Source organism: Podarcis pityusensis (genome assembly GCF_964106645.2).
Source record: "Podarcis pityusensis genome assembly, chromosome: 10".
NCBI classification, from domain to species: Eukaryota; Metazoa; Chordata; class Lepidosauria; order Squamata; family Lacertidae; genus Podarcis; species Podarcis pityusensis.
In genome coordinates, this window is record NC_138035.1 from 9684876 (window position 1) to 9703543 (window position 18668).

At 47.7% G+C, this 18668-nt stretch overlaps 1 protein-coding gene across 5 annotated transcripts in view; it reads left to right on the forward strand.

The window, feature by feature from the left end:
• The window catches only part of LOC308486196 (TRPM8 channel-associated factor homolog), a 186204-nt gene that overhangs the window by 157316 nt on the left and 10220 nt on the right, over window positions 1-18668 (forward strand). Inside the window, exons 1-5 of one of the 5 annotated variants that reach the window (XM_081022697.1) lie at window positions 7539-7850; window positions 8425-8585; window positions 10731-11381; window positions 13526-14176; window positions 16707-17797. In XM_081022697.1, the coding sequence (XP_080878823.1) occupies window positions 10756-11381; window positions 13526-14176; window positions 16707-17797 (2368 nt within the window). In that variant the 5' untranslated portion in view covers window positions 7539-7850; window positions 8425-8585; window positions 10731-10755. Of the gene's footprint in view, window positions 1-7538; window positions 7851-8315; window positions 8586-9473; window positions 11382-13525; window positions 14177-16706; window positions 17798-18668 lie in introns of those variants that run through there. The other 4 variants (XM_081022695.1, XM_081022696.1, XM_081022699.1 and 1 more) reach the window with 4 other exon arrangements.

The window sequence follows — 18668 nt, forward strand, 5'->3', positions numbered from 1 at the left end:
CCCATGGACTGCAAGAAGATCAAACCTCTCCATTCTGAAGGAAATCAGCCCTGAGTGCTCACTGGAAGGACAGATCCTGAAGCTGAGGCTCCAAGACTTTGGCCACCTCATGAGAAGAGAAGACTCCCTGGAAAAGCCCCTGATGTTGGGAAAGATGGAGGGCACAAGGAGAAGGGGACGACTGAGAACGAGATGGTTGGACAGTGTTCTCGAAGCTACCAGCATGAGTTTGAGCAAACTGCGGGAGGCAGTGGAAGACAGGAGTGCCTGGCATGCTCTGGTCCATGGGGTCACGAAGAGTCGGACACGACTAAACGATTAAATAACAAAAAAGTACTGTTTCTGTTTCTGTTTGAATGAGAGGGGGTACTGGGAATCATTCTGTACAGAAACATGTTTGTACCTTTAAGAGCAGTTTCTCTAAGCTCTGGGCTGATTGGCTGCAGCTGCCCATGGCTACAAAAGGAGAAAAGATGCAGTTTGAACTCTGCCTGCAGGAAAAACACCCAAAAGCGTTGCTGTTTGTTGTTTTGAAATAAAGTCCTTATTTAACTTGGTTTTACACCGGTCTCGTGGAGTCAGAGTTTCCGTTCATCTGCCACCAGTGAAAAACCCCCCTCTAACAATATACACACATGCTGAATTTGGTATGAAGTTGTAAGTGGGATGGGGGAGGGGGGTTAAGTATGCTCTCTGTTCCTGTTTTTGATAATGCAAATGAAAAAAATAAATAAAATTAAATAATAAAAGTGCTTGTTCTGACCTTTAAAGCCCTAAACGGCCTCCGCCCAGTATACCTGAAGGAGCATCTCCACCCAGACACTGAGGTCCAGCTCTGAGGGTCTTCTGACGGTTCCCTCCCTGCGAGATGTGAAGCTACAGGGAACCAGGCAGAGAGCCTTCTCGGTAGTGGCGCCTGCCCTGTGAGATGCCCTACTGTCAAGGAGATAATTATCTGAATTTTAGAAGACATCTAAATGCAGCTCTGTACAGGGAAGTTTTTAATGTTTGATGTTTTACTGTGCTTAATGTTTTCAATTTGTTAGAAACCACCCAGAGCGGCTGGGGCAACCCAGTCCAATGGGTGGCATATAAATATTATTATTATTATTATTATTATTATTATTATTATTATTATTATTATTATTACAGTGGTACTTCAGGTTACATACGTGTCAGGGAACTGCCATCGGAAGGAAGGGAGGTGAAAGGGCTCACACAGGTTGGGAGAGACTCAGCAGCTGAAGAGGGAACCAGTAGGGGGAGAGGAGGTGAGCTGAGGGAAAGTGAGCTGGAGGGATGGCTCAGAGACACTTCCAGCGAAAACAGTGGGGAGGTTTCAGGACCTCCTGTAGGGACACCCACTCCTCGCCGGAAACTGTCACGCAGAGAGTCCAGAAGACGTGTTTCCGTTAAGGAGCTTTTATGTTGGAAGCGATTCCGAAAGCAACCACTGTCGGAATCTGCCAGCGACTGACGGAGCCATGTTTAAGGGGCTCCGTTACAGACCAAGGTTTGCAAACTTGACCAAACTCTGAGGGACTTGGATTTTACACACAAGCAGCTCATCGTCCCATCACAGCATTCCGACAGTCTCCGTGAGCAGCTTGTGCAGGAGAAGGCATCATGAGCAACCCAGCCTGAACCGGAGAAGCAGGAGCTGGAGCGGGTCCAAGCCTGGAGGAAAGGTACCGGGCGTTGGAGGTCCAGCTAGCGCTGCAGACGGCGAGGCTCGAGGAGAGGAGGGCTCAAGATGCAGAGAAGGGGAAAACCACCCCGCTCGCCAGAAAGTTGCCAGGATTGGTACAGAAGTTTGGGGGGGAGCCCAAGGACTATCATGCCTTTAGGACAGAGATGCAATATGCCCTTAATCTGCAGTTTGATGACTTTCCCGACGAGGAATCGCGGGTGGCTTTTGTGATTGGGCATCTCGAAAAGGGGGCGAAAGACTGGGTGAGGCCCCTGATGGCAACGAATAATGACATCCTGAAGGACACGAGGAAGTTTTTTCGTGCCATGGATCTGATGTTTTCCAGCGATATTGAGCAGGGAGTGGTACGCAGACAGTTAATGGCGTGCAAACAGGGGAGCCGATCTGTTCGTGAGTACTGGACTGAGTTTACCATGTTGATCCATAAATTGGGGTGGGATCTATCGGCGGAACCCATTCAAATGCTCTTTGAAGAAGGGCTTTCTTCGGCTGTGAAAGACGAACTTTCCCGGGCGCCCAGGGCGGAGTCTATGGACCAGCTGACCAAATCAGCGCTGACCATAGGAGCGCGCCAAGAGGCGAGAGCCTTGGAGAGGCGGGAAGGGAAGGGGGAACGTTGGAGGGAGCTTCGCATTCCAGAGATTCCAGAGCCACCGTTCCCGCCGGGAGAGCCGATGGAAATTGGAACAGCGCGCGCGCAGTTTCAAAGCCCAGTGAAGAGCGGAAGAAGGAGGGGAAGGGCGCCAAGAAATGTTATCTCTGCCAACAGCCAGGTCATTTTGCCAGAGTCTGCCCCCAAAGAAAGGAATGGCAAGGAATGGCGGGAGCTGTTGGGGAGAGGGAGGAAAAGGTACCGGAGCAAGTAAAAGCCAACGCCTGGCTGCCACCGTCAGGGCACAGCAGCCAGGCCAAAGAGCAGTGAAAGTGCCCACGCCGGAACCTCCTAAACCCGCCCTAGTGATAGAGGTGTTACTAGAGCTGCCTAACGGACACCCACTAAAGATAAAGGCGCTATTGGACTCAGGCAGCTCCTGGAATTTCATGAGTAAGGAGTTTGCTGCTGAGCACCAGATACAGACTATCCCTTTAAGTAACCCCTTGCAGGTGACCACGATCGATGGAAGGGAGCTGCTGGGAGGAGAAGTCAGCCAGCAGACCGTCCCAATGATAATGAGGGTAGCAAGACACACTGAGCTAATAGCGTTTAATGTGGCTACCTTGGGAGGAGCTCCCATTATTTTGGGGATGAGCTGGCTAGCGTTACATGATCCGCTAGTGGGCTGGCATCAGAGAGTGGTCTCCTTTGGGTCAGCACATTGTCTAGAACACTGCAAAGAACGGGAGGCTCAAGGAGGGGCCAGAGCCACTCTAGCAGGGACGGAAGTAACGGAGAAGGGGAAGGTTCCCCAACAATACGCCGACCTGAGCAACGTCTTCAGCGAGAGGGAGGCAGACAAACTACCCCCACATAGACCCTTTGACTGTCAAATCAATTTACTCCAAGGGGCACAGCTCCCTGTAGGCAAGCTGTACGCCATGTCAGACAGAGAGATGCAGGAGCTAAGGGAGTTCATTGACAAGAACCTGAAGAGAGGGTTCATCAGAGAGTCCAGGGCGGTGGGGGGCAGCCCAGTGTTTTTTGTGGATAAAAAAAACACGGACAAACCTAGACTTGTAGTGGACTTCAGGGCCTTAAATGCAGTGTCAGAACCAGTGACTTTCCCGATGCCCAGAATTGATGACATTTTGACAAGGGTCAGGAAGGGAAAGATTTTTACTAAACTGGACCTGAGGGGGGCGTACAACCTGATACGAATAAGGAAGGGGGATGAATGGAAAACCACCATGTTCACCCCTTTGGGGGCATTTGAATATTTAGTTATGCCCTTCGGCCTACAAGCAGGCTCCGCGTGCTTTCAATCGTTTATGAACCACGTCCTGGGGCCTTTGCTTTACAAGAATTGTGTGGCCTTCTTAGATGACGTGTTAGTATATTCAGAGAATGAGGAGCAGCATGTAAAAGACGTCAGGGAAGTGTTGGGCAGACTGCAAGCCAATCAGCTGTGGGTGAAGCTAGAGAAGTGTCAGTTTCATGCCAAGGAGGTGGAATTCCTGGGGTACCGCTTGTCGGACAAGGGATTGGCCATGGATCCTGGCAAGGTCCAAGCGGTACTGGAATGGAAAACACCAAAAACAAGGAAGGATGTGCAAAGATTCCTTGGATTTGGAAACTTCTATCGGAAGTTCATCAGAAATTTTGCCCACTTGACGGCGCCCATTACGGACTGTCTCAGCAGTAAGAGGAAATTCGTTTGGACGGCGGAGGCGGAGCGAGCTTTTGAGGAGCTGAAAAGGGCGTTCGCTTCGGAAGAACAGCTCCTGCATGTGGATTTACAAAAACCGATGCGAGTGGAAACGGACGCATCAGACCGGGCTGTGGGGGCGGTGCTTCTGCAGCCTGGCAAGGAGGAGTCGGAGTGGAGACCGTGTGCCTTTTTTTCGCGAAAGCTGAACAAATCTGAGAGGAACTACACGGTGTATGACCGAGAACTACTAGCCATTCATGAAGCGTTCAGGAGATGGAGGCATTTATTAATTGGGGCACAACATAAGGTGCAAGTGTGCACGGACCACAAGAACTTAGAGTATTGGAGAACGGCACGAGTGCTCAACCAACGGCAAGTGAGATGGGCCCAGGAGTTCTCCAAATTCCACTTTGAAATTTGTTATGTGCCAGGTCCAAAAAATGTTAGGGCGGACGCTCTCTCACGCAAACCTGAATATTTGGAAGGGGAGGGGGTACCCGAAGAGAGACATGTCATCCCAGAGGACCGCTGGGTGTGTGGGGCGGCATTGGTGGGGCAAAGAGAACTGGTAGAGGAAACAGAGAATGATGAATACGCCCAGAATAAGCTCAGAGGTCTTAGGGGTGAGGGAGAGGAACCAGGGGGTTTCGAGGAAAGAAATGGAGCTTTGTATTACAAAGGGGCACTGTATATCCCTGAAGGAGACTTAAGGGGGAGGGTACTCAAGCAGTTGCACGACAGCCCCACGGCGGGGCATTTTGGACAACACAAAACCATGTGGTTGGTCACCAGGGAATTTTGGTGGCCTAAGGTGAGGGAAGATGTACGGGAGTATGTAAGAGGGTGCGAGCAATGCCAGCGAGCCAAAGGGGAGAGGCGGGCGCCGGCGGGGCTATTAGAACCCTTACCAACCCCAGAACGACCTTGGGAGGCAGTGTCGATAGATTTTATGACTGATCTGCCGAAGTCCAAGGGGAAAACAGCCATCATGGTGGTGGTAGACCTACTAACAAAGATGTGCCACTTTGTAGCCTGCTCGCATGCAGTCACGGCGGAAGAGACAGCGAAGTTATTTGTAGAACACATTTTTAGGTTGCACGGGGTGCCATTGAGGGTGGTCTCAGACCGAGGAAAACAATTTACTTCCAGGTTCTGGAGGAAGCTCATGAGCTTACTGCAGGTAGAGGTCAACTTTTCGACTGCCCGGCACCCTGAAACCAACGGGCAGGCGGAAAGAGCAAACGGTGTCCTCCAGCAATACCTGAGGTGTTATGTCAATGACAGAGAGAATGACTGGGTAGAAAAGTTGGCGCTGGCGGAATTTGCCTACAACAATGCCGAGAATGTGTCCACAGGGATGAGCCCCTTCTTGGCTAATTATGGGTGTCATCCCAGGGCTTTCCCAGGGGGAGAAGGGGAGAGATGGAGCGTCCCGGCAGCCGAGCATTTTGTAGAAGAAATGGAAGCAATCCATCGTCAGCTCCAACTCAACTTAGAAAGGGCGAAGGAAGAATACAAGAGGCAGGCAGACAAGAACCGAAGGGAAGGTGAAACCATAAGGGTGGGAGATAGGGTGTGGCTGTCAACCCAAGGGTTGCCGTTCAAAGGAGGTTGTAAGAAATTAAGACCCAGGAGATTGGGTCCCTTTGAGGTCATTCAACAGGTCAACCCAGTGGCTTTCAGGCTCCGGTTACCCAACCACATGAAACTGCACCCAGTATTTCACAGGTCGTTACTGTCACCGTATGAGGGGGGACGAGAAGGGATGGCCACTCGGGGACCGGTCATAGAAGAAAGGGAATGCAGCAGCCATGTGGCAGAAATCCTCGACGCCAGGTGGAAGGGGGATCAGGTGGAGTATTTGGTAGCGTGGGAAGGAGAACCGGAGTCAGAAAACACTTGGGTAATGGCAGAAGATATCAATGACGAGGTATTGATAGAAACGTTCCATCAAAGGTTCCCAAGGAAACCTCAGCCTGTGGAGAGGTTCCGGAGGGAATACTTTGGGACCACCGATGAGGAGGAGGAGTTGGAAGGATTCCCGGACTCGGAAGGGGAAGGGGAGATGGACTCTGAGGAGGAGGAGTACTTCGAGACCAGGAACTGCAACAGGTGGAGAGAAGTGTTCGAGACATCGGAAGATGAAGGAAGTTCATTCCGGGGTTTTGCCTCCTCACTGCCCGTAGAGGAGGGGGCGGGAGGGGGTGAAGGGGGCCCTGGAGGGGAGGTGGATGTCAGGGAACTGCCATCGGAAGGAAGGGAGGTGAAAGGGCTCACACAGGTTGGGAGAGACTCAGCAGCTGAAGAGGGAACCAGTAGGGGGAGAGGAGGTGAGCTGAGGGAAAGTGAGCTGGAGGGATGGCTCAGAGACACTTCCAGCGAAAACAGTGGGGAGGTTTCAGGACCTCCTGTAGGGACACCCACTCCTCGCCGGAAACTGTCACGCAGAGAGTCCAGAAGACGTGTTTCCGTTAAGGAGCTTTTATGTTGGAAGCGATTCCGAAAGCAACCACTGTCGGAATCTGCCAGCGACTGACGGAGCCATGTTTAAGGGGCTCCGTTACAGACCGAGGTTTGCAAACTTGACCAAACTCTGAGGGACTTGGATTTTACACACAAGCAGCTCATCGTCCCATCACAATACGCTTCAGGTTACAGACTCCACTAACCCAGAAATAGTGCTTCAGGTTAAGAACTTTGCTTCAGGATGAGAACAGAAATTGTGCTACAGTGGCGCGGCGGCAGCAAGAGGCCCCATTAGCTAAAGTGGAGCCTCAGGTTAAGAACAGTTTCAGGTTAAGTACGGACCTCCGGAACGAATTAAGTACTTAACCTGAGGTACCACTGTATTATCATCTCTCTATGACCACATCCAAATAAGGAATTCGTAGCCCCTCTCTTGACTTCTTGCTGCCCAATGCAGCTATTTTTACTCCAGCTGACATATGACTTGCCAAGCAGATGAGTTTGCAACACAAGACCTCTGGCTTCATGTTCCCATTTCCTATTCCCATTGTTTTCTTAGTTTTACGAACGGGTTTTTGCAGTCTGCCATCCTGAGTACCGTGGCTGCGGCAGAAATCTGCTTAAATAAATAAAATTAAACTACAACTAATCCAGAATGCAGCAGCTAGACTGGTGACTGGGAGCAGCCGCTGAGACCACATAACACCGATCTTGAAAGAACTACATTGGCTCCCAGTACGTTTCCGAGCACAATTCAAAGTGTTGGTACTGACCTTTAAAGCCCTAAATGGCCCAGTATACTTGAAGAAGTGTCTCCACCCCCATTGTTCTACCTGGAGACTGAGGTCCAGCGCTGAGGGCCTTCTGGCGGTTCCCTCAATGCGAGAAGCCAAGTTACAGGGAACCAGGCAGAGGGCCTTCTCAGTCGTGGCACCCGCCCTGTGGAACGCCCTCCCACCAGATGTCAAAGAGAAGAACAACTACCACCAGACTTTTGAAGGCAGCCCTCTTTAGGGAAGCTTTTAATGTTGAACAGACCACTGTATTTTAATACTTTATTGGAAGCTACCCAGAGTGGCTGCGGAAACCCAGCCAGATGGGCGTGGATATAAATAATAAATTCTATTCTATTCTATCAGAGATTATTTTGGCCACTTGCCCAGAAGTTCCCGGAACTACTTCTCGGACACGCTGGAGAGAAAACACGACTCTGGAACACGACATTTAATTCTGCCTTAAGGCACAGGCCAAACTGAGACAGCCGAATTGCAGAAAGATTTGCACTGTAAAGTGACACGCCGGTTCTGCTCACCTGACAGTTCTGAGGAAGGCATCAAAAGGACAACTTCCTGTGTGGCTCTTGCCAGGTATGTGAAACAGAGAAGCAGGTGTGCAACAGTGCTGGCTAGAACAGAATCCTAGTATTAGAAAGGGAGCAACTAGTGCATGCAAATTGCCTTATCTGTTTTCTTATAGCAAAGAGCAACCAGTAACCCAGGCAAAAAACAAGGGCAATCTGAGGCTGTAATAATAAACGCATTTGCAAGGGAGTAAGTTTCCACTGCGATCAGTGAGACTTGCCTCTGAACAAACTGACTCAGGATTGCCTCTCTTCAACTACAAAGGACAGGCTCAGCAAGAAAACTTTCCACTGCCTGTGAAAATATAGCAACACTTGCTCATTAGAAGGCGGCTTTAAGCTATTTCTTACATTCTGAAGGCGACTAATAAACTGGATGAGTTTCAACTACAAAGAAGAAAAAGGAGTATCTTTAATTAAAAGAGAAAGTAATCAATGTAACTTTTTGTGTGTGTCATGCTTTTTATTCCAGGTCGTTGACATGCAAAGTACAAATTTAGACCAGTTTAATCTTTCACTTTCACTTTTCACGGTCATATAGGCGAACAGACCGTACTAGCTCCTTGCACTCTGCATTTCAGATTCCTGCAAAAGCCTTACAAGAATTCAAAGCAGTTCTGAGCAAGCTGCCCATCCGAAGGAGTGACTCAGCACCAGCCACAGCTCTCCGCGAAAGTGGAAGAGGCAAAGCTCTGTTGCCACTGCTTTTCAGTTGCAAATTTTGAGGAATCTTCTGGAAGTGGTAAGCCATTAATCCACTCCTCCTTAAACAGCCTTGTAGATCCAGATTAAGGGACACGGGTAGTGCTGTGGGTTAAACTACAGAGCCTAGGATTTGCTGATCAGAAGGTTGGCGGTTCGAATCCCCACGACGGGGTGAGCTCCTGTTGCTCAGTCCCTGCTCCTGCCCACCTAGCAGTTCGAAATCACGTCAAAGTGCAAGTAGATCAATAGGTACCGCTACGGCGGGAAGGTAAACGGAGTTTCCGTGCGCTGCTCTGGGGGGGGGCACCGGAGGGATCTTTGCACCACGGCGCCGGATATACTTAAGACGGCCCTAACACCTTACGCAGGGGTCCAAAGGCATGGCCCAAACCCAACTGAGAGCGTGGAAGTTAAGGAAGAAGCCTAAGAGGTGGGCTAGGGCGCAGAGCCAGATTTAGGTTTGATGAGGCCCTAAGCTACTGAAGGTAATGGGGTCCTTTATATGCCCAGCTGTCCTTGGTCAACAACAAATTGTCACTGTTTTTTTGTGTTGAATATATGCTATATTGTAATTTATGGGCCTCATAGGTATCTAAAGCCATTTGCACATAACATTACTTTTATCAAAGTAATTGTTGAACTGAAATACAATTAAGAAGTAGGCTAGCAGGCCCATTACTTACACCAGGCACCCCCAAACTTGGGACTACAACTCCCATCATCCCTAGCTAACAGGACCAGTGGTCAGGGATGATGGGAATTGTAGTCCCAAAACATCTGGAGGGCTGAGTTTGGGAATGTCTGACTTGCATCTTAGGAGCCTACACAACACAAAACACTGTTGCTGTATGTAGGTTTTATTTTATTTGTTTTTTATCTTGAATTTTGGAAATGTACATCCAGTTGTTGTTTTTCTTTCAATTTTTTGGCCCCCCCCCCCAAGAGAGTGAGGCTCTAAGCTATAGCTTGTTTATCCTAATACGTAGATCCAGCACTGCTAGGGTCTAAATGCAAACCTGTTTGACATCTGGATCTCACAACTCTGGGAATTAACCCTGAGAAACTTATACCCAGGAGAGTTGAGCAGACAGGAAAAGCGCTAATTTACAATCAACCTGACATCACTTTATTACATCAATGCAATATGGGGACAGGGACACAGGTGGCACTGTGGTGTAAACCACTGAGCCTTGGGCTTGCTGATCGGAAGGTCAGCGGTTTGAATCCCCGCAACGGGGTGAGCTCCCATTGTTCGGTCCCAGCTCCTGCCAACCTATCAGTACGAAAGCACGTCAAAGTACAAGTAGATAAATAGGTACCGCTCCGGCGGGAAGGTAAACGGCGTTTCCGTGCGCTGCTCTGGTTTGCCAGAAGCGGCTTAGTCATGCTGGCCACATGACCCAGAAAAACTGTCTGCAGACAAATGCCGGCTCCCTTGGCCAGTAAAGCGAGATGAGCGCTGCAACCCCAGAATCATCCACGACTGGACTTAACTGTCAGGGGTCCTTTACCTTTAATATGGGGACAGGCCTCCAACGATGCATGGCAGCTTGTGGAATGATACTTTTGACTGGAATGTTAGATGTACCATATTTTTCCATGTATAAAACGTCCCCATGTATGATGCCCATTTTGAGGAACTCCAAAATAAGAAAACACCCCTTCCACACTATCCGTGTATAAGACAAGCCCCAATTTTAAACCTGATTTTTTGGTTTAAAAAACCTAGTATAGAAATGTGCTTTTATGGAGTGGGGGGTAGGGTGGTTCAATATACACTTTTACCTTGGAAGTTGAACCGAATCTATTCTGGAAGTCCATCTGACTTCCAAAACATTCAGAAACCAAAGTCAACTGGAAGTTGCAGAAGCCCCATCGGACGTTCGGCTTCCAAAAATAGTTCACAAACCAGAACAATCTCTTCCGGGTTTGCGGCGTTCGGGAGCCCAAACATTCAACTTGCAAGGCGTTTGGGATCCAAGGTACGACTGCACACTGTTGCTTCTTGCATAAATGTGTGACGACAACAACAAATTTAGGAGAATGATCACACACACGAGATGGCTAGCTTGTGTACTTTACGTAGGTTTCACATGGGAAATAAGTATGGACCTTGCAGGTGGACAGGAAATTTTTAACGTGTTTTCTTTGGGTGTGTGTGTGTTATTTCTTGGTCTTCCAGTTCTGTAAGCAGTCCAGCAGTCTCAATGTCCCAGATGCACTCCAGAAATTCTTATTCATCACTGGTGAAAGGTATTCAGTATTTTGATGTCACCGGGGGCTTCAACCCTTGCAAACTCCTTCTCACCAGAGACCAAGCTTTTCCTGTGCTGGTGAGCACGAAGGGCAACGTACTAATAGCCGCATCCTGGTACGGGGCAGGCCGGATGGTGGTGACGGCGCATGAAGCCATGTTGCAAATGCCCCAGTTCCTGCCCTTCATTAGAAATAGCCTGGAGTGGCTCAAGCCGTCCCCAACAGCAGAAGTGGGCGTCCATCAGAACATGGCCACTCTCTCTGATCTGCTCCTCAAGAATTCTGTTCAGGTGCATCCGAACGCCTGGCTTGGAGACTCCTTTGGGGTCTACTGTATCAATGCCTATGACGACACACAAACTGGCAGCCTTGCTCAGTTTGTAGAGAGAGGCGGGGGTCTACTCATTGGAGGGCAAGCCTGGCATTGGTCCTATCAACATGGAAGAGAGAAGGTGCTGGCTGAATTTCCTGGCAATCGGGTGACTGGCTTGGCTGGAGTGTACTTTACCGCTGATGTGGGAGACAATGGGGTCTTCCCTGTGCAACAGGATATACCAGAGGTTCCCCCAAGCCCTGAGTAAGTATACCTCTTTATCTCCATTTATTCTTCTTGGAAGAAGAAACAATGCTACAGCCAAACTTTGGTTCTCGAACGGCTCCGTTTTCGAACATTTCGGCTCCCGAACGCAAAAAACTCGGAAGTAACTGCTCCGGTTTTCGAATGATTTTCAAAAGCCAAACATGCTACACGGCTTCTGTTTTGAGTTTCCCTATTGTATTGAGGCTTCTGCTTTCAGTTGTCGAACGTTTCGGAAGTCGAACAGTCTTCCAGAACCGATTACGTTCGACAAACGAGGTTTGAGTGAAAATTTGTTTGAAGTATTCCGTTCCTGATAGCATGTCCCAATTTGGGATGACCAACAGATAGACCCAGCAAGATTCATTATGGGGAAATCCTCCCCCCCCCCCCCCGTTTGTGTATACGGAGAGGAAGAAAACCATAATGAATCTGCCTGCCCCAAATAATCAGAAAAGCGAAAACTTATCCTAGCTGTCAGATGCATTATGGGCCCTTAAGCAATGCCAAAATAATGACAACATACAAACCCATTTTGTGTGTGAGAGGATAGAATGCATATAGAGAGCATAGATATTCTTTTACAGCATAAATCTAGCCCAAGTATAAATGGGGGGGGGGTGACCTACCTACCACATAAACAGGTTATAGCCCTCAACAGGGCTTTTTTTTTCAGCCGGAACTCAGTTCCAGCACCTCTCAGGTGGGCTCCATTGCCATTATAAGAGAACAACGGAGGCATTCATGGCGAGTTCCGGCCCCTCTTTGCGTAAAGAAACAGCACTGATCCTCAGGACGATGCCCCAAATAAAATTGGCTTCTAAGCACCAGTAGAAATCCCAGCTCTGTAAGTAGGGTGTTTTTGAGGCTTTTGCTCCCCTTATTAAGAGACACAGGTTTCACTCCAAAGTTTTCGTGGGAAATAGTGAAGGATGAGCATCCCGATGCTCTCTTGGGATAAATTAAGAAATCACCCAAGTTATTTCAAGCTGAGCTCCCTCTGCAGTGACTGCCCTTCAAAAAAGTAGGCGTTTTGTCCAGTGTTTAAAAAATAGGGTAGAAAAGCTATTTGTCACATGGCTCCTGGAATGTCTAGCCGCCATTTTGTCCTTCCAAGGGTGATTCGTGCTGCGGTGAGAAAAGAGGCACTTTCTTACTATCGAGTTGGGCAGGGAGGCATTTCTCAGCACCAATTTTATTCTTAAGTCTGAGTCACCATACATGGCGACAAGACTTCTTGAAGCCTTTGCATTCTGACAATCCTCAGCCTCCTGGCTAAGTATGAATGCTGGTTTTGTCCGAATCAAACAGGTCACTCAGTGGGCTTACGAATCTATTAAGGACACACCAAATAGGACAGAATAGCTCCATTAGTTGTTATGGCGGCAGCAGGGAGACAGGAGGGATAGTCCAAAGACCAAAGGCTGGGCAAGCTACATTTTACCCCACTGATTTTTTTCTCAAGCTAACTGCTACCTGAGTATTAATAAAGCAGAGCTTTACAAGTATATACAGTTGCACCTTGGAACACCCTGGAACTCAGACATTTTGACTCCCAAACGCTGCAAACATGGAAGTGATTGTTCCGGTATGTGAATGTTCTTTTGGAACCTGAACATCTGATGGGGTTTCTGTGGCTTCTGATTGGCTGCAGCAGCTTCCGGCAGCCAATCAGAAGCTGCAGTTAGGTTTTCAAACACTTTGACAGTTGAACAGACTTCCGGAACGGATTCCATTTTACTTCCAAGGTACAACTGGACAGGGAAGAGCCAAAGGGACTGAAGTCTGGTAAGATTGTACATTTTTAGGAAGGTTTCATGGGGAATTACAGATAGATAATTGTTATGTATTGAAGTTCTCACCCTGGGCCAGCAGGGGATACTGTAGATAGTTTTCACTCAGGTCCACATATGCAAATAAGGGATTGAAAGTGACGTTCAGTGATTGGATAGTTACAGAAAATGGTTACTGTTGCATTCTAGTGGAGCTCTATAGAAGTAGGCTGGCTGAACCCTTCAGTTCTGTTCTGTTCTGGCCTGTGAATAAACAAGAGCTGTTTGAAGAATCGCTGTCTCGTCTGATATGTTCACCCACAACTTAACAGATATTGCAGGTGCAAAGCTCATGCTCTTTTGTCCTCTCAGATACACCTGTAGACCAGCATTCCAAACAGTCCAGAGCGAGTCCAGAAAATCTTATGAATCTTTGGTGAAAGGTATTGAGTCTTTGGCTGTCCCTGGGGAGTTCAATCCTTGTGGGCTACTTCTCACAGGAGACCAAGCTTTCCCTGTCCTTGTAAGTACCAACGGGCAAGTACTAATAGCCGCATCCTGGTATGGGGCAGGCCGGATGGTGGTGACGGCACACGAATCCATGCTGAAAATGCCCCAGTTCCTGCCATTCATTAGAAATAGCCTAGAGTGGCTTAAGCCATCCTCGATGGCGCAGATCGGTGTCCACAAAAGTTTGGGTGCCCTCTCAGAGTTGCTCCTCAGTAACGGTGTCAAGGTGTACCCAGATGCAAGGCCTGGGGACTCTCTTGGGGTCTACTGCGTTGACGCTTACGATGCCACGCAAGCCGATGGCCTTGTACAGTTTGTAAAGAGAGGCGGGGGTCTGCTCATTGGCGGACAGGCCTGGTACTGGTCCTATCAACATGGAAAGGAGAAAGTGCTGGCTGAATTTCCTGGCAACTGGGTGACCAGCGTTTCCGGGTTGTACTTCACTGCCAACGTGGGAGAGAATGGGATCTTCCCAGTGCAAGAGAAAATGCCAAAGGTTCCCTTGATCACCCAGTAAGTACACTATTTATTGTCTGTTTTATTTACATATGTCTAATGCATACTTTTCCCCTTGGTTTTATATAGTTTTACACATTTTAACTTTAACCATTTCAAACATTAAAATAAAAGTAGGCAGCCGTGTTGGTCTGCCATAGTCAAAAACTGAAATAATAATAAAAAATTGCTTCCAGTAGCACGAAAGCTCATACCAAAACAAACTTAGTTGGTCTCTAATGTGCTACTGGAAGGAATTTTTTTATTATTATTAAAATAAAAGGTTTATTCAAACCTTCAGACTTCTTTCCCTCCCTACATCGGTTCCATATTTAAAATAATGTATTCTGCATCTTTTACCCATATCCATCCATTATATATCTATAGTTACCATAGTTAATTCCACATTACAAATGTCATTATATCCCTGCCAATGATTTTAACTGTGTACAGAGGTCTTTAGGGATGCAGGTGGCTCTGTGGGTTAAACCACAGAGCCTAGGACTTGCCAATCAGAAGGGCGGCGGTTCGAATCCCCGCGATGGGATGAGCTCCCATTGCTCGGTCCCAGCTCCTGCCAACCTAACAGTTCGAAAGCATGTCAAAGTGCAAGTAGATAAATAGGTACCACTCCGGCGGGAAGGTAAAATGCCGTTTCCGTGCGTTGCTCTGGTTCGCCAGAAGCGGCTTAGTCATGCCGGCCACATGACCCAGAAGCTGTACGCCGGCTCCCTCGTCCAATAAAGCGAGATGAGCGTCGCAACCCCAGAGTCGGCCACAACTGGACCTAACGGTCAGGGATCCCTTTACCTTTTAGAGGTCTTTTAAATATATTAAAAATTTACTGCAGTCTTTTAGGAATACTTGATCTTCCAGGTTTCTGATTTTTCCCGTCAGTTTACTTTCATTAGGATGTAATCAAGGCGGTGTGAAGCAGACAACTATAAGAAAATAGCATCTATAAATATCCATAAAACATAATTAAAAATATCGGTAAGACATCAGTTGATTGTGGGAGTCATAAAGCCACGGCAAAGGCTTGTAATACTGCAGGGTGCCCCCTGACCTCGGCTGACCAGCACTCTGAGCTTTACAATGTATTGGAATGTATTGACCTTAAATGGAGTTGTATTTCCTCTGGGCAGTGATGACCTTATATGGTTTGTGGGTGGGTTAAAGCCTTGACCGGATGAGGTAACGTGAGACTTTGCCAAACGGCCATGCGGCTGGAGGAGAACAAAGGATAATACAAAAGCTACAGGAGGAGAGAGAAGTTCGAAAGGAGCTGCTCATACCATCATGAAAATATTGCTGGCTCTCTGTGTCTTTATTTTATGCTAAACTGCGCCATTTGTAACGGCTGGCTCCGACAGTTGATAGTGCTTGGTTAAAAAGTGGAATTCGTATTGTGAAAGCCTGTCTAAACAAGACAGTTTTCTGAAGATGTCTGAAAGAAGGCAGGGATGCCTCCTAAACGTCTACTGGCAGGGAGTTCCACAGGGCAGAGCCTGCCACCTTAAAGGCTCAGACCCTAATGAAGGTCGACTGGACCTCAGAGGTGTGTGGGATCGCCAGCAGTGAAGCACTGGAAGACCTGAGCGATCAAGGCAGAGTGTAGTGGCTCAGATGGTACACTGGGCCCTAGCTGTTTAGAGCTCTGGTGAACTACAAGAACATTGAACCCAGCCTGGTAGCAAATCACCACCCAGGGCAGCTGTCGCAATAGCCAGGTGACATGCTGCCAGTAGTAAATTCTGCACTAGCTACAGCTTCTGAACCAGATACAAAGGCAGCCCCATGTAAAGTGTAATCAAGACTTGATGTTTCCAATGCATGGACCACTGTGGTCAGGCTGTCATGATCCAGGAGCAGAATACTACCCCCAAGACATTTAGTATTTAAACTTAGTATGAAGTATTTAATTTTAACATTGCATTTGTTTGTCACGATTTGGCCTTAAATTCCAAGGCACTCCATTGTCCTGTCAGACCGCAGAGTTGCAGGAGCCTATTGGGAGCTGGCACGTCTGGTTCCAAAATATCAGGCAGAGCCAAAAGTTCATTAGCAAAGAGAACTTTTCACTAAGAACTTTCAGCTTCATTACAGGAAAAAAAGCTTCAGAAAACTTAGCAGACAATAAGGGTAGGAAAACAAAAGCCCACAGCCATGCTTAATTTTACTGTTTACTATTAGAATGCCTTTTTTATATTGAATCAGATTGTGGCTATCAATGTTTGATGTTTTATTATGTTTTTATATGTGCTGGAAGCCGCCCAGATTGGCAGGGACAACCGAGCCAGATGGACAGGGTATAAATAAATAAAAAAATTATTATTATTAGCCGCACATGGAATTGCCAAAGCAAGGGCTTTGGTTTCAATACAATGAGCCTCCAAGTGTTGGGACCCCCAAGATCATTGGCTAAACTGAGAGGCCTTGATAGAATCCAAAACATTAGGAACGGGCAGAGTTAAGCAATAATGATTCAGATGATCCCACGGGAAGTTATAACCTCGCTTAAAGGATTATCTATTCTTTTTTAAAATAGGCATGGATTAGACATTGAGGGTGACTTAAAGAATCTTCTGAATGGTGTGACGACCTTCTGTTTTAAGGACATGATCCCTTCTAACCTGCTTATCCATGGGAATCTGGCATTTCCAGTGGGCATAACTGATTCTTTCCAGTGCTTTGTTGGAGCCGCCTTCTACGGCAGGGGACGTGTTGTGGTCTTCTCCCACGAAGGAATGCTCAACAGACCATCCATGAAAACTTTCCTCCTCAACGCCATCAACTGGGTTACTGCTGGAAAGGGAGGGAAAGTTGGCGTTGGAGACCAATTGAAGGAACTTTACTCCATGTTAAATCAGGCTGGGATCCCTTGTGAGCTAACCGATCTTAAGCCTGGCTTGAGCGTGTACTGCTGCAACGCCTACAGTGACAGAGAGAAGGAAAGAATCCACAAATTCGTCTCTGAGGGAGGTGGTCTCCTAATCGGTGGACAAGCTTGGTACTGGACTTATCAAAATCCCACCGCCTGCGCCATTGCACAATATCCAGGAAACAAGATACTGAAGAAATTTGGAATTGGGATCACCGGGGAGGGTATCAACCTACCGGGTGAAAGCTACCCAGTGAGACAGGCCAGCGCTGTTGCTTCAAGCTATCACTTCCGCGAAGCACTCTTCCAATTCAAGGAGCATATTCGGAGCAAGCAAGCTCTGCAACCTCCGTATTCCTCATGGCTCAAGAAGCTAGGAAAAGACTGTGCCACATTCCTGAGCATCCCAGCTACCAACTCTCCGCCTCTCTCCTCAGTCCATGAGGATATGCTGCAGCTGATCAAGCTCAAGTTTTTTCAGCTGGAACTCACCAGAACCCAGAGAATAATGGAGGCGTCCATGCTGAGCTCCGGCACCTCTTCTTCTAGAAAAATTGCACTTCTCTGCGGGATTTCTGGTGTCAGGGCAAGCAACCCATTTGAAAGCAACTCAGATGAAGCCGTTTTAATTCAAATGGCATTCCCACTCTACAACAATTTACCACATTTCCAAGACGTAGTGCCCCATCTGATTCAAAACCTTCCAAACTATCCCACAGCACCTCCTCAAGTCATTCAGATCAATGGAATAAATGAGGGTGAGAGATTTTGTTGCTTTAAACCAGTTTGTTACCACAGTATTTCTCCCTCAGGTGAATCTGTTCCTTTCGGATTGTCTGATTGCCTCCTTATCTGAAAATGGGTCGTTTTGCGAACTTGGCTCAGAACTCATTTCTCTCAGTTCGGGTCATGTTCCAAGTTGCAGTCCAAAACGTCTCTCATTTATTAACAGTTCTCGAAGTGTTAATAAGGGGTGTCATAGGAGCCCCAGGCACATTTAAAGTGAGGGGCTTGCACACGTTGGCCTCCCCGCCCTGCCATTCCCAGGAGCAGCCAGTGAGGAGGGGGCGACCTTGCTCCTCCTCATCTCCCAGCAGTAGCTTTTCCACTGGCCAGGTGGGAGGGGAGAGGGGGCAAGGTATGGGAATGTTCAGGGATGAAGGGGAGGATATATTGTCTGATTACAGCCTTTCCAACTTGTGTAAACAAGTTCACAATTTAGCAGAGTAACATTCTCCTTTTTAAACTCGCAGCGGATGTGTTTGCTCAGGCTCGCTAAACCCTCTATAATAACCGTCCTGGTATTTTCCCCTTATTCCCTTATAAAAAATAAGACACGACACAGTCTTCTATAAGAATATAAAAAGAGTTTACTCACATTCTGTTCACAATCGGGTCCCAGAAGACAGACATAGCTTAGAAAAGTAACATACATCTGGAAACTACAGTGGTACTTTATTACATACGCTTCAGGTTACAGACTCCGCTAACCCAGAAATATTACCTCGGGTTAAGAACTTGCTTCAGGATGAGAACAGAAATTGTGCTGCGGCAGCAAGAGCCCCATTAGCTAAAGTGGTGCTTCAGGTTAAGAACAGTTTCAGGTTAAGAACGGACCTCCGGAATGAA